We start from the raw sequence: 23,228 nt of genomic DNA, 5'->3' as shown, positions 1-23,228 counted from the left end.
CCATATACCACTCTTAATAATAGTTTGTTTGACAATCATTTTTTATCTTGAATACTAATATAATAATTTATAAAATGTTTGATAACTAAAGGAACTATAGAAGAGAATGTGACAAGATTATAAGGGAGGATAATTTAATAGAAAGGAGAAAATATGCAGATATATCAATATGATCAAAGCCACAAAGACAGAAATGAAGAATAGCTTGCTATGGAAAAGTAATATGATAAAAATATCTCTCGTCAATACTAGATCACTTTATCATTAATAGGAAATTATTAAAAACCAAGAAAAAAATTAAAAACATTACTTAAGAGTGCACACTAAGTTGTTACTGAACTAAGTCAAAAGGGAGCATATGGATCTTAGATATACATGCTAAAGCAGGATGGCAAACCTTTTAGAGACCAAGTGCCCAAATACAATCCAAAACCCACTTATTTAGCACAAAGTGTCAACATCGCAATTAAACCTGAATACTGAGGTTTTAGTTTAGGAAAAATAACTCATACATTAACATCTTTTTTCTTAAAAGAAAAACAAAATAACATGCATGCCACAGGTTTGCCACCACTGTTTTAAGGTTATATTATAAAAAACATAGTATGAAAATGATTCTAAAAGTCGTATATAGGAAAAAATTAATACTGAAGATGTTTGAACAGGCTTAGACTAATATCTAAACTATAGAATGAATAAGAAAATTAAAGATATCTGTAATTTTTAAAAATCTAGCAAGAATTTAACTGTGAAAGGATAAAGGAAAATTTTCTTAAAGAACTGCTTAAAGTGTGATAGAAGTTTGCAATACACAGTAAACATATTGGTTGTGGGGAATCGAGACATATACATACCGCATCTTGATCCTTTCTAACTTCTCCTTTCCCTCCCCTCTCCCATCCTCAGGATCCCCTTCCCATTCTTTCAAGGAACCAACTCATTGATTCACTGATCCTTTGTAATTTTATTTCAATTTCATTAATTTCTGCTCTGATCTTTGTAATTTCTTCCTTTGTATTCGTTTCAGATTTAAACTGTTCTTTTCTTTCCAGGACCTTCAGATACATCATTAGGTTATTTATTTTTAAGTACTAAGAATTGAGCCCAAGACCTCTGCATTGAGCTACATTCCAAACTCTTTTAAAGACAGGATTTTAAAATTTATAATCCTCTTGCCTCACCCTCTCTTGGTGCTGGAATTACAGGAATGCACCACTTTGCCCAGCTCAGAAATACTTTAAACTTAAGAACAAATGCACAATCACTCTCTGAGTAAGAAAAATGTTTAGCTAAGGGAATCTTTAGCCAGGCATGGTGGAGCATGCCTGCAGTCCACACACTTGGGACAGGCTGAGATAGAAGGATTACAAGTTCAAGCCCAAACTAAGCAATTTAACAAAAAGGTGGCTCAAAGTTTTAGAAAATGGCTGAGCATGTAGTTCATTACAAAGGCCCTGAGTTCAGTCTCAGAGAGAGAGCCAAAAAGATGGAGGAGAGGAGAGTAGGGAAGGGGAAGAGAAAAAGTGGACCCAATATGCATCCAGTATGTCATCACAGTCATTTCATGCTATGATTATTTAAATGTCATGTTACCCTTTTAAAAGAGTCACCAAGAGGCTGGAGATTTAGCTCAGCGGCACAGAGCCTGCCTGGCAAGTGCAAGGTCATGAGTTCGATTCCCAGTACCAGGGAAAATCAAAAAAAAAAGAGAGAGAGAGAGAGAGTCACCAAATTTCAGACATTAGGGAAACATGTAAAATATCTGATTGTGAAAAAATTTTAACTCAAAACATTCATGAATCAAAAATAATTTCCCTTGAATATACACTAAAGTAACAATATCTCTAAACTCATTCTCTAAAGATGATTCTTGGTATGGTTTATATCTAAAGTGGTCTTCAAAACTCAAATTTGGAGGTGGGCTTCATCAAAAGGAGTGGTCACTTAGGGGAGTTAAATGAAAAGGTACATTCTTGTCCCCAGATCCCATTCCTTTCTGCTTCCTGCCTGATGCGGTGAAAAGCTTTCCTCAGCCATGCATGCTGTTTCTACCTTGGAGCCAGTTAGCCACAGACTAAATCCACTGAAACTGTGAGCAAAAGTAAGCTCTCTTCCATTATGTTGTGGGTGTTGGGTATTTTGTCCAAGTAACAGGAAAGTTAATTGATAAAGAATGTTGGTAACCAGGAGTGGGGCCACTGCTATGACTGTACTTGACCATGCAGTTCAGAAGTCTTTGAAATTGATTTGCAGGAGGAGTTTGGAAAAGTTTAGAGATTCCAGAAAGATTTAAAATGCTATATACAGAGATTGTGTAAACCTGACTTTAAAGATGGTGGACTAATTTATTTGCCCAAGGAAATTTCAAGGTAGCACAATGCTTAGTCTGTAGCACAGGTATATCTCTCTGCTTTCAGCCAGACCTACAGTAAGAACTGGGAGAAGAAAACAGCTAAATTATTTGCAAAGCTTCCAGTTTCACCAGATAGAAACTTCCTATCGAGTTAAGGTTAGGAAGAGAATGGAGGCTGAAAAGATTGGCAGCCCAAGAGACAAGACTATTGTGGATGGAAACCAGGAAGGCCACAGGGCTAAGGCTGCTCAAGTCCTTTGGCGTGCACATCTTACCACAATCTACTCTAGGTGCTTGACATGGAGCTACACAATTTAATGTTTGTCCTGCTGGGTTTGGGTCTTGCTTTGGTTTGATTTCTTTCTATTCCTCTATCCCTCATAATGGGAGTGGGAAAGGGAATGTTTACCCTATGCCAATGTATATTAGAGATAGTCAATGTTCTGATTTTTATAGGGGCTCACAACTATGAGTTTACTCTAAGTCTCAGAGCACACTTTCAACTTAGACTTTTTAGCAATGCTGTCATAAAACACTGGCAACTCTTTCAGATGGACTAAATGCATTTTGCGTGATGATATGGACATGAGCCTTTTAGAGAACAAAGGGTAGGATATTATGGGTTAGAGCTACAATGCCCCCAAAACTTTCACATTTGGAGGTGGGGCCTGATCAGAATGGGTGGGTCACTAGAGGTGTGACTTGAAAGGCTGTATTCTCATCCCCAGAACCCCGTTTGTCTCTCCACTTCCTCGTCACCATGTGGTGCAGAGTTTTCCTCCTATGCCATGCTATTCTGCCATGTTGTTCCTGCCTTGAAGCCAGCCAGCCATGGAATGAATCCACTAAAACTGTGAGGCAAAATAAACCACTCATCATTTAAGTTGTGGTTTTTGGGTATTTTGTTCCATCCACAGGTAAACTAGCTAATAAAGTATTAGAATTCAATATGCTTTTTAAATATCAGAAAAAAACTACTAATACCAAGACACATATGAAAAAGCAAAAATCAATCAGAAAAAGTAAATAATAAAATTTAATTTAGCATCTCAAACAGAAGAATTCAGAATGGAAATAATTATACTAGGAAATTGCTACATAATTTAGTTATTACAGTTTGAAATGTCTTTTATTTCAATAGAGCCATGAAAAAGTTCAATGTGTGAATACTCTTTTAAAAATCAAGTCTTAACTTTTTCTCTAATGAATCATACTTTTTATTATATTAACAAGACATTTTTACATGAGTTTAACAATGTACCTGATATAGAGCAAAATTTGAAAATTTCCAAAGTAAAACTTAGTAATTCTAATATTTTACCTAATACTTTAAATATTCTGCTCTCCCAATTTTTAAGCAAAAATCTGTTTCCAACACTTATAAAGTAACATATCCTACTAACAAATTAATGTGTTTTAAAGTGAGAATAATGCATTATTATAACACTATTGTAAGAAACTATAAATCCTAGAAAAAAACTATTATGTTTTTAATTTAAAATATGCTGAATTAAGCCACACATTATGCTGAAGATTATATTTCTTTTTTGTAGTAATATTAAAACGTAATAAAATAACTAATGTAATTTAAAAAATTAATGTCCCTTCAAAATAAGAAAGGTTAATTTTAAATTAAATGTAATTCATTTTAAAACAAATATTTTCACATACATTCTCTACTGGAATTCTATCTAAATAGGAAAACTCAATTAGAAATTAACTGAAATGAAGTTTTATAAAAACATCATTTTCAATAGTGTTTAATAACTTAAATACTGCAAATAAATTTTCTAGTTTGTCAATTCTTTTTTTTTTTTTTTTTTTTTGTCTTTTTGAGACAGGGTCTCCCTGTGCAGTTCAGGCTGGTCTTGAGCTCACTTTGTAGCCCAGGCCGGCCTTGATGCTCACTTTGTAGCCCAGGCTGGCCTTGCAATGATCCTCCTGACTCAGCCTCCCAAGAGCTGGGATTACAGGTATGCGCCACCACACCAGAAAATGCTGTCATTTCTAAATGTAGAATATCAAGACACATAAATGAAATTTAAAAATACTCTAAAAATCCAAAGGCCCGTGAGGTCCTTCCTGATTAAATTGTAATCTTGGCCCAAGTGGGTAAAAAGTTATTATATAATCTTATGTAAGAGGTATTACATATTCCAATTCATTTCCATTAATCCAAATTATTAATGTTGCCATATTCCATGGTAACCAAAAGCATCCTAGTGATGCAACAGCCACTGAAGTTGTATAAAATGAATTAGTTTCCCAATGGAAACACTCTTCAGAACTGCAGAAAATAATCTCCAAAGTCTAGCCAAGGGAACAACAACACATAGTAGTCAAAGACTTGTGATTACAGAGAATAAGCGTGAAATCCCCTGTTGTAAAATAGCTCAGGCTATACACTGGTTAGTTAGACATATACCAAGTTTCCAGTCTGGAATAATTTTAAAATTCAAGGGCTCAATTTTTTTTTCTGGTACTAGGGATTGAATTTACAGCCTTTGCATTGAGCTACATCCCCAGCATTCTTTTTTTTAAATTTTGAGACAAGGTTTCATAAAGTCACTAAATTGCCCAGATGGGGTTCAAATTTGTACTATGCCTCAGCCTCCCAAAGTTCTGGAAGATACCAAACTTAAGTTCACCTATCTTCATTAAATACAGTATTTCTGAAAATTATTTCCCAGTTTCAAAAACAACACCAAAATGTTCAACATAGATATGCAGAATATAATACAACTGATTTATCCTGTCTCGGTTAAGAATTGTCCAAGGCTTCCTAAATAACTTAAATTACCAAACAGTTACACAGAACTATTTGGTTTATGCTGACTCTTAAAAGCACTTGTATATTTTCATGGTTCTATTTTTGGAATCAAAACAATACTCTGTACTTGCTAAGTGTTTACTTGCAAAATAAATTCCAATGCACAGGTAAATGCAAGACAAAATATGGATTCCCCCACATACGAAGTACTACTGTTCCTGCATTATCATGAATATCCATAACTTCAAGCTAAAAGGAGTTGAAGTTCATATAGAATAACGATTACTAGAGTGTATGGGAGTGATGGGGGGAAAGGAGAATAAAGGGAGGCTGAATTTGAGCTGTGTTTGCTGTATGTATGGAAATATATTAAACCCCATTAATATGTACAATTAATGCATGTTAATGAAAATTAAAATTTAGAAAACCAGGAACCAAACCAAACAAATATAAATATAAAAATCAAGCAAAATACATACAAATGTAAAAGGGGGGGAAAAAAAGCCACCAGAGATGGGTTTAAAGATGCAATTACATCTGACCTTGCTTCATATACTTATAAAAAATATCCTTCCTATAATCATCCATATTTTCTAGAGAAAATGGTAACAACCATGGGTCTAGTTATGACTCTACAAGTAGCAACTGAAACAAATTTTAGTAGGAATGACATCTAAAAATGTAAAAAGTAATGATAAAATAATACCCATGGCTTTTAAACTAGAATAGTTTATCAAATAAAATATATTCAATATACACTCTCTCCTGGGAAAATAATCTAAAACATCTAGATTCCTTTAACATGGTTTAATATTAGAAGTTATTGTCCTATGCTTACCAATTTTACTCTGGAACATCTGAAACACCTAAAACAAGGTAATTACTGAGTATTCCATGTATCCTTTGTTGTCAAACTAACGCATAAACAATCTGAAGTTTCATCTCCCTCCACTGAACAACAAAAATGAGTGTGCTATAAATACCATGGATCTTATTAAGAGTTTTTCTTGTTTTCTTGCAACATGGTATATTTAATTTGGATAATTTTAGCAATGAAATATCAAAAATAGAATCTACAGAAAAATTTAAAAATGACTGCTTACCTTTTAAGTTTTCCAATACAGTTTTTTCATTAACATACAATGCTTTTACTCCTGTTATCAAGTCCACTGTGTTCTTTTCCTGCATTTCTTCAGCTGGTAGTTTTTCAAAAATGTTTTTGAACCAATTGGTATTATTTTTCAAGCAATCAGGCAGTTCCCAAAACAAAGCTGCTCCACATATATCAAATGTAATGGTACTTTGAGTATTATGTTTTCCACTACAAACTTTATTTTTCAGTTTCAAATTTCTAGAATGCCATTTGTTACTAGAATGTTTTTTCTTTAAGAGGAGTTGATAGACTTCTTTCTTCTTCAAAGCAGAAAGACTTCTTTCTTCTTCAAAGCTTTTTTTACCTTTTGTTTCTCGATACATGTACAATTCATATTTTCTTTTTTGTCATAATTTTGATTTAACAATGGGCAAATAGTCTTACTCTGTAACTTACATCAGATTTTAGTACATCCAGTAGCAGTAACTGCATCAAGATCAGCTGAATCTCTAGAATACACTGCAAGTCCAGATGCAACTAGTACATCTGCCAAATTCTTTTTCTCATGAATGACATCTACTTTCAGTTTTGTTTTGAAACCACATTCTCTAAACTGAAAAACTAAGCCTGGTTCGCTTAAAAAACCATTTTAAAAGCTTTTGACTTTTTCATTCCAGTGTTTCCCTGTAACAGGTAAAATGCCATGTAAGACACATGGATAACTTAACCTTGGCAAATACAAAAGTTCCTCAGGAACAACTTTAAGACTTTTTCCTACCTGAATAAGGTATACAGAAAGAAAACCCATAGTCAACCAACATAAGAAGCAAAGATCTAGCAGAGACTTCACAAATTTCTACTCTATTCCATTGATCTTCCATTTCACATTTGAACAAATAACTAGAAACAGGAATTATGAGTTCTTGAGGTAACATGTAAGGTTTCTGGCAGGTCAGAAAGCAAAACAAAAAGATACTTCATTGTGTTGAAAAAAATCTTCTAACTGAACACAGAAATTTGATGGATCAGAAACAGCGTGGCAAAAAAAAAAAAAAGAAAAAAGAAACAGCATGGCAGTACCACTATACTGCCCACCATTTTGAAGTTGTGTCCAAGTAAATGATCTTACTCCACATGATGACATAAAAGCCTGAGATTCCATACTGAAAATAATTTCTGAAGACTGAATTTTGCTCTCTTCAATCTGAACTGTATTTGGACTGAAATATTCCAAAAGTAGCATACCATCTATCAAAATATCTACTTCCCAAGCACAGTCTACATATTTCAGGGAAAGGATGCTTACTTCAAATGAGCAAGTAAATACACCATGGACTCAAAAGGCATGCTCTTAGAATTTTCAAACCAAATCCATTTACAAGGCACAGCTTGCGATTTCATTACAAAGTACCTTGGCATTAGTTAGAGACACTGTTTCATACTTACCATGATCTACTAAAAAAAAAGCACATTTTCACCAACACACTTTTTTTCTACTTTTGTTCAATACCACTTCAAAGTTTTGCTAGATTTTGCCAAACATTCTGTCTTCTTCAATATTTTAAACTGATGAAGATCTTTCTTCTTTAGTAAGAAATACAGTTAAATCTGATAAGATTTTTTTATTTTTAATAACTTCACATAGAATCTTCCACTCTTTGAAACACGAAGTACTTCAGCTTTTTCAAATTGTCCAGGTTTTAACTCTTCAAAGGGAATTTTAACCAGCTGTTGGTAGGAGGGTTGAATGATCGAAGACTCTTCACATGCATTTGATCTTCCTTTTATCATTTCATTATCTTCATCAAGGCTCACACTTTCAGAGACAACCCAAAGCATTCGCAATACTGTCTTCTGTGTTTTCCAATATGCTGTCTATTTACCAAGTTCATTGATGACATATTTTTCATCACAAATTAGGCTAACTCCCCATTTCTGGTCATGGTTTTTCAAAAACTCATAAGATACTATTTTTTTACTTACTATTGAGGCAAAATAACCCACAGTTTTGCTGTCCCATATTTCAGCAGGCTCATTCCATTTTACTCCACTGAGAAAAGAATGGATGCCCAGGTGAGGAATAGTTAAGAATTCTGTCTTAAGTTGATAAATTTTAGATCTGTTCACTATTGCAGTATTACCATAGTCAATAAATTCCACTTCAAAAGTATTTTCTGGCAAAATTTTCTTAAAAACTGCTCTGTAAATGGCACTATCACCAGAGTGCTCTGCAACTACAAGATCTCTCACCAAAACTTTACCCGAGCTTTGTTCTTTCACTCTATTTGCTCTTCCATTGAGAGCATCTGCAAGTCTGAAGATAACCTTTCCATTCTCAAGAAGCTGAATATGAAAACTTGCTGGATTACTGATATTGGATACATACCCTTTTATCTGGGCATTCGAGTAAATTTTGAGTTTAGAAAGATCTTTGATCTGTGGTCTAATTATGTTATGTAGATTCTGTGATACTGCTTGATTTAACTCTCTGAGAAATGACTGTGATACAACCTTTACTGGTTTTTGCCCCATATCATTTTCATTAAGAATATGTTCAGATCCATGAATAATTTTTAGACCTTTATTTTTAAGTCCATCATTTAACGACTTCACTTTGGTTTTAGACACTGGTTCAATTTTATAACAAACCAGTGGTTGCAGAAGCTTGGCATGTGCACTTCTGGGATGCATTAATTGGCCTATTTTGTTTTCAGAATACATTACTAGACTAGTTTTATTTATCATATTATGGGTATAGTTGTATTCTATTTTGCCTTTCTGAGAATCAGCATGCCTCTTATTCTTATTTATGACTCTTTTCTACATACTATCCTTGGTCAAAATGGTTTTTTCATAAAGCAACATTTTAATTTTCTGATTTACATGTTGACATCCATCATATAACTCAATACCAAGCTGGTCATCTGACTCCCTGGACAGTATCACTGCCTTTAGTGATTTTCCAAAAAACTGGTTTTTGAACCAGTTATTGATTTCTTCTGGAGTCTCTATATCTCTAAGATCTGACAAGAAACACTTAACAGCTTGCATAGGTGTAACTAGCAACTCTGGAAACTGATCTGAAATAGCCATCAATATATTTTCTTTCACTAATTGTTGATTTCCAAAGTCCACAAAATACACTAGAAATTCAGATGATGAACCTGTTGGTTTTGCTAATACTCTGTATGACAGACCATCCTCTACATACTTAGATATGCACAATCTCATTTTACTAGAATCATATTTTGGGTGATTTTTTAGGCTAATCATGTCTATGATTCTTGTTTTTAGCATCTCCAGATCTGTATTATTTCTACTAAGCTCACAATAAAACTTTTGGGGACTACATATGTGAGATATATATATATACTATTTCTTCACTTACAATTTTTATATTAAAGGAAGAGTAGTAGTAACTGTACAGACTAATTGAAGATGACAATAGATTTGATAATGTGCTACACTGCACAGACCCATAACTGATAAGGAACTCTTCTGCACTAGTAAATGAAGATTGAAAATCCACTAAATTATACAAACAGTTTGGCTGTATAAAAACTAGGGCATATATTATGCAAGTTACTAACCCTCTAGATGAAGAAATAAAACCTCCAAAGTCTCTGGATGCTTCTCTTGTCCAACAAAATAATTTACAACTAACTGGTTCAAATAAATGCTTAAGACAACATCTGAAGGCTTGGCCATCTAAAAAAAGAAAATAGCACAAAGATCTTTAATTAAAACTCGTTCTTGGGTAACCATAGTCCACAAATATTATGTCAACTTCTTTTTTTGATACTTGAGTCAAAACGGCAGCTCTATACCACTTCCCATCTTTGGAAGATTTAGCTATGCAAGCAATCTGCCCAAACTGGTAAGAATCAGAATGAATGCTATAATAACTCTGTATTTGTTCCATTATTAATTTTAGGTCTTCTGACTTACACTGGAGCTGGCATGAAAAGTCACCTGCACAGTAGTAATGAGAACATTTAACTTAAACAACTGTTCCTGGTTTAAATATAGGTTCTTTATAAGGCCTTGATGAATCATGACCCAAAGACAAAATGAAAAGATTTTTTTAAATCTAAGAAATTAACAGTTTGGGACTTACACAAAGATAAGTTATCTTCTTCCAACTTACTTGAAAGATACTTTTCAGGTTTAGGTCTTTCAAGAAGGGCAGATGTGACATTCTTAACAGTGACTTTCCTCTTAGACTTTAAATTTAACACTGAATATTCAGTTACAGATTCTGCAAAATGTTCTGGCTCTATTTCCCAATATTCTGCATATCCAGCTTCTGACATAAGAGACACAATATCAATATTGTCTGAGGCTTCAATATTCTGAATATTTACAATATACTTGTATTCTTTTTTCTTAAAACTTGAAGCAGAATTTCTTTCTTCAAAACAATTTTTTTAAAATAATCCACTGCTGCCTTTACCCGTACATCTTTAATAGGAATTATATGTGCAAGCGAACAGCACATGGCTAAAGCAGGCAATTCACAAAATCCTGGAAGCAAAATTTTCACATCAAAGAAAGGTATGGAATCAGTATTTCCATAATCTAAAAAATAAACATTAATCTTACCATCATTAATTTCAGTGATGAGAGCTCTGTAAAAGTACCTGTCCTTGCTGTATCTAGCACAACATAACATTCCAGGTTTAGGATTTCTTAGAATCAGTTCATCATTTTTACATGAATCATAACATTTGTTTATATTTTTCATTATATCTTGAAATTCATTCTCATGGTCATTAGTACATACCTGGAAATTTGATAGATTTAATACATATGATACAAAAGCTATATAGGCAGTCTTTACCTCCATTTCCACAGTTTTAACAGAACACCCTACTTTTAAAATATCATTCTTATTTAGACTGTCTACTGATTGTTTAATATTTTCAACAAAACTCTCAACTGCGAAGTTGTTTACATCATAAGCACCTGGCTCACTCAAGATGTTGGAGATTTTTGAACCAGACACTGGACAAAATATTTGTGTGCTTACAGTCTTTAGCAGACATTCAGAATTAACTATAGACTCTTGAGTCTGTAATGTCACATAATACAAATGTTCATCCTTATTGAACCTATTGATGTGTGAATATACTATTTGTCCTAACAAGACCTGTTTAAATACACTCAGTTGAAGTTTCCTTGCATTTCTGTCCGAACTATGTAAATATGTCAGGGAACATGGAAATGAAAATAATGGTACTAAACTAAAATCCTGTTTCAGTTTCTTTACAGGAATTGCGGGGATAGACTCACTACTGCCATAATCCATAAACCAAATTTTTACTTGATTACCGGGCAAGAGTTGCTGAGGAATTCCTCTATGCCACTCTCCATTTCTGCTTTTAGTAACACAAGGTAGTCTATAATTATCACAGTTGGGATTAGTTTCTTGACTAATAATATCATAATGTAAATTCATACATATTGTCAGGTTTTCTAGTTCTGGAATCCATTTAACCAACTGACAATAAAATTTACTTGGGCTCAATGCAGATGATATCCTTACACTTTCAAAACTTCCTACTGGTAAAGATGGCTGCAAATTATCCAAAATATGTTGAATGTCAAGTAAATTGTCATAATCACTTAATGACAATTCAGTTATTTTATGTTGTAATAAATCTGGCATTTGTTGACAGAATTCTTTTAACAGTTCCACAATAAGACAAAATGAATCTCCATCAATAAATCTTCCTAATTGTAATTCAAGAGTCCAGGATATAACTTGTGGTGCTTTGGGAAGAATCATTTACAGAGGCAAAATAGCCTGAACGTGACCTTTCAGTTGTATTCCTACTAAAGACTTGAATAATTTAAAGCCTTACAAGACCATTTTTCTCCAACTGGAAGAATGTTGGCAGAAATATCAAAAAGTACCCATGGTGGTAGATCAAATACAGTATCACAGGCTGAAGCAACCTGGGAACTAGCAACTGTTAATTCTTCTCCTTGATCTATAACGAGCACTGTATAGAGCTCATTTTTCTTTTCCATGATTCTTTCTCTCTGCCATCCAATTACTCCTTCTTCTACCAGACAAAACTCAAAGATGTCCAAATTATTTTTTATTTTTGGAACAGGTTGTATCTCTCTCTGCAATATGTAATAGTCAAACTCACATTCACCATTATTTCAGCCTTGAAATTTCACAAGAATATCATTGGAACAACATTCAATACATGATACTGTCAAATCTACATCTAGAAATGCGGGTAACAGAGATGCTGAATCCATTATCTAAAAAGCAAACAAGTACTAATCAGCATCTGGATAGCTGTCAAATTAAATACAATTATTCTTATATAAATTTGGTATGTAAACATAACCTTAGAAATAATTCTACACCTGTATTTTTACCAAAGTAAACATACTGAAAAACTTTATGCACTGGACAGAATGTTGGTGAGATAAAAATCTAACTGCTCATTGCCTTATGTACTTTTTAAAAACTTCACTGAAATAACAAGTAAATAAAGCAAAACATAGGAAGACTATGTAGCATCCCTGGAAAACATAGAAGAGACATCTTTATTTTCCAGAAACTTTTAACAAATTTCTACTAATATTAGACATGGCATAATAGAAGTTAGCCAAATAAGGTTCTCTGGAGAGTTCATCCTCCTCTTGTGAGAAAACCACGTTCTCTAATTCAGACTCCTTCCAATAACCCATAATTCAAAGCAGTGAGAGAGAGAAGCAAGAACAGATGGTAAACAAATAAGATACACTCCCTACACTTTGTCAATTAACAATAGTTGAACCCTGTCAGCACCAGTACGCACCCCCAGGATTGTTATATTATTGAGATAAATAGGCTGAGGCCTGGTAAGCACAGAATCACAATGAAGCAAATTGAGTATGTCCAGATCTTGACACTGGCATGGCTAGTTATAGAAAGGAAAAAAGAGGGGGGATCATCAGCATAGAAGCAGAGTTTTCTACCTTAGCTAACCTTTGGATTTGAGACATTCTAAAAACATCATACCATAGCAATGTATGTGCACCCATGTTTATAGCAGCACAATTTGTCATAGCTAAACCTTAGAAACAACCCAAATGTCCATCAACTGAGGAATGGATAAAAAAGTTGTAGTATTTCTATACAATGGAGTATTACTCAGCTATAAAAAAAGATAAACTTGAGGCTTTTATAGGTAAATGGATGCAACTAGAGACCATATTCATAAGTGAAATAAATCAGACCCATATGTGTAAACATCATATTATCTCCCTGGTGTAAGAACACGAAAGAGTAAATAAAACCCAAAATGTACAATAGATAATAAGAAAGGGGAAGAAATTGCTCAAAGGAAGGAAAAACTGGGATGAGGGAAAGAAGAAAAGGAAAGTACTAAGGCATATATATATATATATATATATACACATATACATATGTTATATATATATATGGATCAGTGGCATAACTGTATTGTTGATGTCTGATGGTTTGTTGAGGGGAACAGTTAATGATTAAAAGTTTTTTTTAAGTTCAATATTTTTACCAATTTTGCATGCTTGTATCTGGTAATCTGAGCAACGTATGTGACGACAACAATTTGCAATATAATATCCATTAGTGAATTCCTACAATCCTGCCTAGTGACACTGTGTATTGTCTCTAATGTTCTTTTAAATTATTATTTTCTTATTTCCTTTAATGATTTGATTAATCTTGTATTCTTACATCTGGTAATCTGAGCAACTTCGTTGAGGATAACAATATGTAATATAACAATCACTGTTAATTTCTATCATTTGGTTTGAAATCCTGTATCATTTTTAATGTCCTTGCTTTGTGTTGTTTGTATTTTGCTACTGTTCTTTTTTTGGTACTATTTTCTTTAAAATAATTTTTTTTAAAAAGTCAGAAAAAAAATAAAGGTGAAGCGAATATCCAAGAACAGTAAGACATTCCCTAAGCTTAGGCAAAAACCAACACCTACTGTGACAGAACACAGCTCAACCCTTTCTTGACAAAATTAACAGTTGACAGGAATCAATTTCCTTCTATCAGAATGCAAAAGAAAAACTGGACCTTTAAAAGTTAGGGGAGACACTTCAAATAAACCAGGAAGTGCTACTCCCAGAATAAATGTATTAGGAGAAACAGCAAAGAATTTTTTTCCAAAGCTCTGATTTCTAGTGTCAAAATGTAAAATGAGGATAATGCCATTTTTATACAACCAAATCTTCATGAAGCAACTAAGATTACAAAAATGTACAGGCTCGAAAAATTTAAAACTATGATGGGGAAAGTGAACCCAAAATAAATAGGAGAAAAATTTGACAGAATACATAAAAATTTAGAGGAAAATGAAAAACAGTTTAAAACAGAACATGTAGGACAAGAATGTAAAATCTTATCAAAGTATAAATGTTATCTCAGAAAAAGAACAAGCAACAGAACAGAAGCTCTTTCAATACCCAACTTTATAAATTTAAATAGAACACTGGAAACCTAGAAAAAGACATAAGTTTTATAGAAACCTGGATACTTACTATAGCATTTATCTCTTTCTAGGTAATTTATGTGGTGTCATAATCAGCATTGTCTGATCTATAGTAATTCCAGGCTATGCTTACTTGACTCTAGAATCTTTAAGAAGAAAATCAATACGTAATACACTGAAGATTTAAATTAGAATAAAGCAAAAGCTTAGGACACAAATGGCATTCTTAAGCCTTCAATATTTAAAGTCGCAGGGCTTCACACAATTCCCAGGCTTTAGCTTACATGTGTATAACTTCCTATATGAAGGAAAGATAGGTGCTCTTAACTCCCCATGATCAATGTAAAGGATACCCAGAAGTTTCTTTCTGATATTCACCTAAAAACTCCCACAACTACTCACTTGGGTAAATAAAAAAAGAAAAAGACAAAGTTTTCAGGAACCATGCCACCATTTTTTAGTGTAAAAAGTAAATGTACCAAGAAGATACCTGTATTAAACAGTGTAAGTCAATGAAAGCGCAAAGCACAGGTAATTATATGACCAGGTTACCCAAACTATCAAAAGCCTACTCCTCCGTACCACCATCCCTTCCTCAAATAATACAAATGGCCTTAGAAGGAGTTTCACATCAGAGGGGAAATAAACTCTGAACCTGGTTAATACATGGCTCTTATCTAATGCCATTAATATCTAGAAATAGACTGCTGAGTAATCACAGTACAACTCAAGGGAGGAATGAACAGAAATCTTCACAAATGAAAAACCTAGTATTTGCCTACTTTGCCTGAAGGAGAAATTGTTAAGAATTTATGCCTACTAATAGGCAATGGCTAATCATTTCTATAGAACAATAGGACTTTTGAGGATCAAGACTGGAGATGTATAACAAAGAAATGTAAAGAAATGGTTTGTGGATGAGCCTCTAAGAATTACACATAGAAAGAAAATTTTAGGTCCCATATGATATTCATCAAATAGGCCTATGATGGAAAAAATTCTTAATCAAGAGAATTAACCTTCTTAATCAAGAGAATTAACTCTTAATCAAGAGAATTAAACTTCTGGGTATCCTTTACATTGCTCGTGGGGAGTTAAGAGCACCTATCTTTCCTTCATATAGGAAGTTATGCACATGTAAACTAAAGCCTGGGAATTGGGTGAAGCCCTGTGACTTTAAATATTGAAGGATTAAGAATGCTATTTGTGTCCTAAGCTTTTGCTTTATTCTAATTCTGTAGATGTCATCAGTCTCCTTCACCTGCCTCTAAATGTCCTACCATTGTGCATCAAAACACCAACTACAATTCATTTTAAAAATCAGAAAAAAATAAACACAGAACTTAAAAACCAAGCCAATCACTACATACAACAATTGTACCATTTTAAAGACATAAAAAGATGTTCTGAGGGGCTGGGGATTTAGCTCAGCGGCAAAGCGCCTGCCTGGCAAGTGCAAGCTCGTGAGTTCGGTTCCCAGTACTGGAGAAAAAAACAAAAAGAAAAAAAAAAAGATGTTCTGGATACAATTCCTACTTAGTATTATATTCCTTAAAACATCAGTATATCATAACGGTACTCACTCTATGCACATGAGAGACATCAGAAAACTTGCATTTTACTTGAGAGGCTATTAAGTGAAATTTGACAAACTATTTTTCCTTAGAATCAGGTATAAATCTATAAAATGAAAGGCTGAATTAAAATTAGGAGTTTTCAAATCTTTTATGCAGCATAAATGCTGAAACTAATATCATATACAAAACTAGAACACATCTATGAAGTGGATTCATTTGTGTTCTGGTCATTCCTTAAGTATACAGGGAACAATAAGCTATTCTAATGAAACAGACAGCAGTTTCATCTTATAATCTGCTCTATTATTGTGTCTGATAGTACAGTATTGTAAAAGTAGGTTCTGACACAAATAATAGTTCACCTATTTCCACAACTGTAGAATGACAACACAACATATGCAAATAAAAATATAGGAGAACCACAACTTAAATAATCAATTCATCTCAGGGAATTAACTGTGCTCCTCTTTGTCTTAAAATTTACTATATTACATTTGAATGTTTTGTTGTTTTAAAAAAAACTACACATTTTTAAAAATTAAACTGAAATTCAAACTTTGCAAATTTCTTAATTAAATTGAAATGAAAAATTCACAGCATCAGAGGTTCCATAGTTTGAAGAAAATACAATCTGTAAACACTACTAAAAGTTCTCCCTAAAATAAAATTCCCTGATTCTATAGAATATATATTATAGATGATGTCACTCATTGTTTTCTATGAATTAACATCTCATAAGCCTGCCAGTGGGTTTCAATAGAAATATAATTGAGGCATATATCTAATTTTTAATTCTCTAGTAGCAACTTCTAAAAGTTTTAAAAAGATGAAATTAATTTTGAAAATCTACTTCCTATATCCACATATATCATTCTAATACATAATCATAAAATTAGTAGTATGATTTCTTTAATACAAAGCCTTTAAACTATGACATTTTATACTTACCTTGCTTCTCAATCCAGACTAACCACATTTCAAGTGCTCCATAGCTGACATATATAGCTAGTGGCTATGGCATTAAGAGTTCAGGTTAGAACTATGTTCCAATTTTAAGTATCACAGACTGATACTTTTAAATTTTTAAGGCAGACAGAATAATATCTCCTTATATTAATCACTCCTCATAAAGCTTTAAATGTTTAAGAGGTTTTTCAATACATTAGTTTAACTGATTTTAACAATAGATATCAGCCGGGCATGGTGGCACATACCTATAATCCCAGCACTTGGAAGCCTGAGGCAGGAGGATCACAGTGAGTTTGAGTACAGCCTGGACTACATAGCAAGACCCTGTCTCAAAAATTAAAAAAAATAAATATTTTTTTTGTTTTTAGGTCACAAAACTAAGAATTTCTTATGAAGAATTTGTAATGAAGACCAGATCAGTCCTATTCCCATGTACAGACCATGTTTCCCACTGTTCAAATAAACCACACAATCACGGACAGGAGCTAAGATAAAAATTAAAATGTATAAATACTGTACAAATACAAGACAAAAATGCACAAAAGCACCCTTCTGAGATAGAATCAACTTACTAATCCTTTCATTTTCACTATTCTGTTGAGATTCTAGCCAATTCTCCGGCAAAGTCACCACATTCCAAATGACTGATTCAAGATTAGGCCCTAGTTTTCTTTCTCCCATCTTCTCTACATGTTCAGAGTGATTTCTAGATGGCTTTGATGTGGTGGAAATAAGTGTTTTTCAAACTGTATATTCAAAATTAGGGCATCAACTTTTTAGCATTCTTTATTGAAGAAGTTCTCAACTAGGGGCAATTTTGTTCCCAAAGAAACATCTGGCAATGTATCAGAAGAATTCATTTAGTTGTTAAACTGGGTGTGAGGAGATGCTACTGGCATCTAGTGGACAGAGAACAGACATGCTACTAATGATGCTAGAAAATGCAAAAACCCCCACCCTGCCTCCCAAAATTATCCTGGCCAAAATGTCAATTATACTGAGACTGAGAAACTACTTTAGTAAAAGCAAAAGTAAATACCACGTAAAAATAAAAGGAAATAATTTTTGTAAAACTACCTAAAAGAATCAAGAGAAAACATAAAAATTTTTCTTAGTCTTACATTAAGAAAGGCTTTCAAGAGAAAAAAACTATTATTCATAAAAGAAATATACAGTTTTTTACTACAAGCAAAGAAAATCTGCGGGTGAGGGAGACAGGAAGGCAAGGAGCGGAGGAAGTAACAATGATTAAAATGTGCTATGCATATGCACCAATTGCCCAAGATGAATGTAATTCATTCATCTAATGGTAGACGTTTTCCTGCTTCTATCTTAACACTACACTGATTGGTGACAATTCTCCACATTGTAATCAGTTACCTTTTTAAAAATGTAAGATACAGCATCTGCTAAAGTGAAAACAATTCAGTGGCTCCTAATTTCACCAACTGAAAACTAAAGCTATCAAATGGCTTATGAAGTCCAAAAATCTAAACATCACCACCACTGCAACCCCCTCCACACACACGTATTTTCTTTTACCTTACTTCCTATTATACTCCCCTCACTTATTACACAACCAAAGCTACAATGATCTCCTTAGCTTTCTGTGACTCCTGTTGCCTCTCAAAACATATCTTACTCCTTTACCTCCTCTAAACTTTTGTCAGAACGTTTCCTTCTTGGTGAAACATTCCCTGACAACTCACAAGAACCACCTCCGCATAATTGTGTAATACCTGGGCTTCTCTCCTCCCTAACCTCCTCCTCAAAAACATAAAACAAGTTTATGAAACTTGCTGCTACTAAACTTTTGATCTCAGGACCTTTCTAGACTCTGAAAAATCTCAAATTGCTTCCATTTACGTGGTTTATATCAATCAACATTTACCAGAGTAAAACTAAAGATCGAACTTTTAAAATTATTTTAGCAATTCCTTTAAAAATAACAATAAACCTACTAAATATTAACATAAGTATTTTCAAGAAAGATTGTTTTAAAAATCAAAGTTTTAAGTGAGAAGTGATATAGTTTTATAATTTTTATAAAATTAATGTTTAATGCTTAATTCAAAAATAGCTGGATTCTCATATCTGCTTTACATTTAATACATTGTAACAGGTAGCTTGGGAGAAGTATGTGAAGAAAATGTGGCTATACATAAATAGCAGTCACAGAAAGGAGAATTTAATAGCATTTTCATACAAGCAAGGATATTCTTTGATAGGTACACACTCATAAAAAAATCAATGAGTGGTAGTTTCTTATAAGTTAGTAACAATGTGGAATACAAAACCACGTAAGTGAACTTTTTCTATGCTGCTACCATAAAATTCATTGGTCTATGATGTATGTTGAACATAATTTTTAAACATGCATGAGTCTAAACAAAATTGATTCACAGAAAAACATTCACTGAGCTATGCAGATCTTACATATACTGATATATTATATTACCAAACAGTCCTAAATCTAATTAACATTACCAGCAATCTCATCAGAAAAGTCATCAAATATTAGGAGGCTATCAGGCTCAAAGTGGCAGGTATAAGTTTGCCACCTAAATCTTACTTTAAAACTTCAATTTATCACTGACAAATACTATTAGTTGTTGAAGTGACAAGTTTGCTTCAGTTTAAAAAATATTCAAATCTGAGTAAGGACAGTTTATCTGTTAATATTCTGCTTCACAGTACCATATGAAAAAAGTACATCAAGTCCTTTTCCTCAAATCAATCAGCATAGTTCAGTTATCAATAGCATTGTTTTTATGAATACTTCCCATTTCGTTATGTTAAATATTAAAAAGACATATCCTCAAGTAGCAACATAGAGTAACATTTTTATTGCTTTATAAGGGACACTAAAGTGTAGCTAGTACCTTTTCTCACTACAAGTACTTGGTGGTGAAAGAGTACAATGATTAGCAGTAGTTTGCTGCCCCTGCTTTGATTCACACCAGTAGTTCAAACAACCGTAGTTTCTGTATCAGTGCCATTACTAACACAATGAAAAAGGATAAACACTGACCAGATGGCAAGATAATTCATGGGGAAAGAGTACTATTTTCAGTAAATGGTCCTAGAACAACTGAATATTCACATGCAAAAAGAACAAAATTGGACCCCAACACCTCAAATAACACATATAAATTAACTTCAACTTGATCCATCACCTACCTGTAAGAACTAGAACTATAAATCTTTTAGGAACAAACCTCTCTGATGTAATTAACCACAGCTTGGCTTTATAGTCGGGATTCCAAAAGCACAAAAACAAAAAAAGAGGTAATTTAAGAGTTAAGAATTAAAAGCTTTTATGTTTCAGAGAAAGCCGTAAGTGAAAAGACAAATTGGGGAAAATATTTCAAAATCATATACTGGGTAAGGGACTTGATCTACCATATGTATAAATACTTCTTAAACTAAAAACTAAGTCTCATAATACAATTTTTAAATGGGAAAAAGCAGTGGTAAAATAAAGACAGACTTTTGGAGGTGGGAAAGGGGATCAGGGAATGAGGGAAAGGAAAGGGGAAACAGATTAAAAGTGATCAATAGACAGATAAATAGAGACTAGGGATTTAGCTCAGCGGCACAGCGCCTGCCTGGCAAGTGTGAAGTCGTGAGTTAGATTCCCAGTACCGGAAAAAAAACCAAAAAAATAAAAAATAAAAAGACAGATAAATGGATAGATACCAGTACCTCAAGACAAATGTAAATATTATGTACTGCAAATGCATACTAATAAAATATAAGTAAAATGAGCAAATAAATTGATTAGGTATTTCTTTTAAAAAGATATATGAATAGCCAGTAAGCATCTAAACATATTGTTCAATATCGTTAGTCCTAGGTAAAGGCAAATTACAACTATAATGAGGTAGCATTCCATATCCACTAAGATGTCCCTATTTTTAAAAATGGATAATATTAGTAAGAATGTGAAGAAACCAGAACACTGCTACATAGTTGGAGGGATTACAGAAAGATACTTCCACTGTAGAAAACAATTTGGCAACTCCTCAAAAAGTTAAATAGCAACTCTCATCCTAGAAACGTACCCATGAAAACTGAAAACATACATCCACCAAAAACTTGCTTTAGAATGTTCATAGAAGTGCTATTTATAATACTGCAAAGTGAAAACTATCCTAAAGTCCACAAATTATTGAACAGACAAACACAATGTGGGATATCCATAAAATGGAATATTATTTAGCCTTAAAAAATGCTGTACCCATAAATGCTACAATATGAACAAACCTTGAAAACACAGTGCTACGTGAAATAAAACAGATATAAAACAGCTCCATGTATGATTTATAACTTAATTTATATGAAATGTCCAGAATTGGTAAAATTTTAAAGGTAAAAAGTACGTTACTATTACCAAAAGGTGAGTGGAATGAGAGTGGCTGCTAATGGGTACATTGTTTCTCCTGGGAATGATACAAATACTCTAAATTAGACATTGGCAACACAGCACAACTTTGTGAATACATTAAAAACCACTGGATTTTTCAATTTAAAAGGTTGATGTCTATTGTATGTGCATTATATATCAATAAAGTTTTTTTAAAGGTAAATAATCTTTTGGGATTATTATGGAAAGAGTTTGACTTTACAGAGCCCCTTAAAAGAGATCAAACAACCCTAAAAGCTTATGAACCATAATTGACAGCCTCTATAATAAACTACAAAATTTACTATTTAACCTATCTATGGTCTATTTTTCTTCCCACTTACTTAAATGAATTCTCTATGACAATGACAATTTTTGTCTGATATATTTTCTTACTATATAGTTTCTAGAATGATCCCTTTTATATGGTAGGCAACCAATAAGTATTCCTGAATGGATGAGTAATTTATGCATAGATACAATAAGCAGCTAATAATCAATGCAAAACTTCATCTACAGAAGTGATACAATCCCAATCAAAACACTGGGGTGATTTTTGGCAAAAATTGAAATGATTCCAAATCTTGTAAGTTAATACACAAGAATATGGCTTGGCTTTTAATTTTTTTAAAAGTATCTTTTGAAGAGCCTGAACAGATATACAAGTAAATGAAGCTTTTCAAAAACAAAAACAGTGGAATCGCACTACCAGACTTTAAGACTAATTTTATAAAGGTACAATACTCAAGACACTGTGGTTTGAGCACAAAATACATAATTCACTGGAACAGAGAACCCAGAAATAAGATCCACATATATCAAGGCCAATGTTACAGTTTAAATATGAAGATTCTTGAAACAGTTAAGCTTATGAGGTCACTAACCTCATCAATGAGTTACTCCACTGATGCATCCATAGCTAAATGGACTGGTAGGAGGAGCTGCCTACTTAAAAGTGGGTCACCAGGGCATGCCCTTGGGGACACTACTTTAGTCCCAGCAGAGTTCTCTGGTTTGGTCTCTCTGTGATTCCTGGCTGCTAGAAGGCAAACAGCCTGCTCTGACACATGCTTCCACTAGGATGACGATCAATCTGACTATAAACCATAGCAATGGAGAGAGCTGATCATGAACTGAAGTCTTATCATCAGTCAAAATAAATTTTCCTCCTTTAAGTTGATTTTTTTCAGATATTCAACCTGTAGTAATAGAAAGCTATCACAGTCAAATAATGAAGTGATTTTCCAACAAGGTGCCAAGGAATTTTAAATGATGCTATAACATGGTAGTCATATCCTGGCTACTCTATTTGTATGGGAATAGCCATATACAAAAAAAAAAAAAAAAATCCTTTACCTGCTATCATTTACAAACAGTTCTAAAGGGGAATCATAAACTTACAAATAGAAACTAAATATGTTAAACTTCTAGAAAAAAAGGAGAAAAGTCTTTGATTTGGCAAAGATTTCTTAAACTAGGACAAAAAAATCAAACTATTCACAAAAAAATCAATACTCTTCAAAAGATACTTTTTGTCTCACTTTCTCCATATTGAGAAACAATAACTAATAC

The 23,228-nt window shown here is 33.2% G+C and overlaps 1 protein-coding gene across 1 annotated transcript in view; it reads right to left on the bottom strand.

Annotated features, from left to right (window-relative positions):
• Tdrd15 (tudor domain containing 15) overlaps positions 1–23,228 on the bottom strand; it is a 40,739-nt gene that overhangs the window by 5,068 nt on the left and 12,443 nt on the right. Inside the window, exons 3-5 of the mRNA XM_013522573.1 lie at positions 10,819–10,999; positions 9,807–9,924; positions 8,200–8,266 (exon numbers count right to left, since the gene is read on the bottom strand). Coding sequence (XP_013378027.1) covers positions 8,200–8,266; positions 9,807–9,924; positions 10,819–10,999 — 366 coding nt within the window. The remainder of the gene's footprint in view (positions 1–8,199; positions 8,267–9,806; positions 9,925–10,818; positions 11,000–23,228) is intronic.

Source organism: Chinchilla lanigera, unplaced genomic scaffold (assembly GCF_000276665.1).
Source record: "Chinchilla lanigera isolate Chin_1 unplaced genomic scaffold, ChiLan1.0 scaffold00068, whole genome shotgun sequence".
NCBI lineage: Eukaryota > Metazoa > Chordata > Mammalia > Rodentia > Chinchillidae > Chinchilla > Chinchilla lanigera.
The sequence above is the reverse complement of the archived record's forward strand: the minus strand, read 5'-3'. Positions and strand labels throughout refer to the sequence as shown.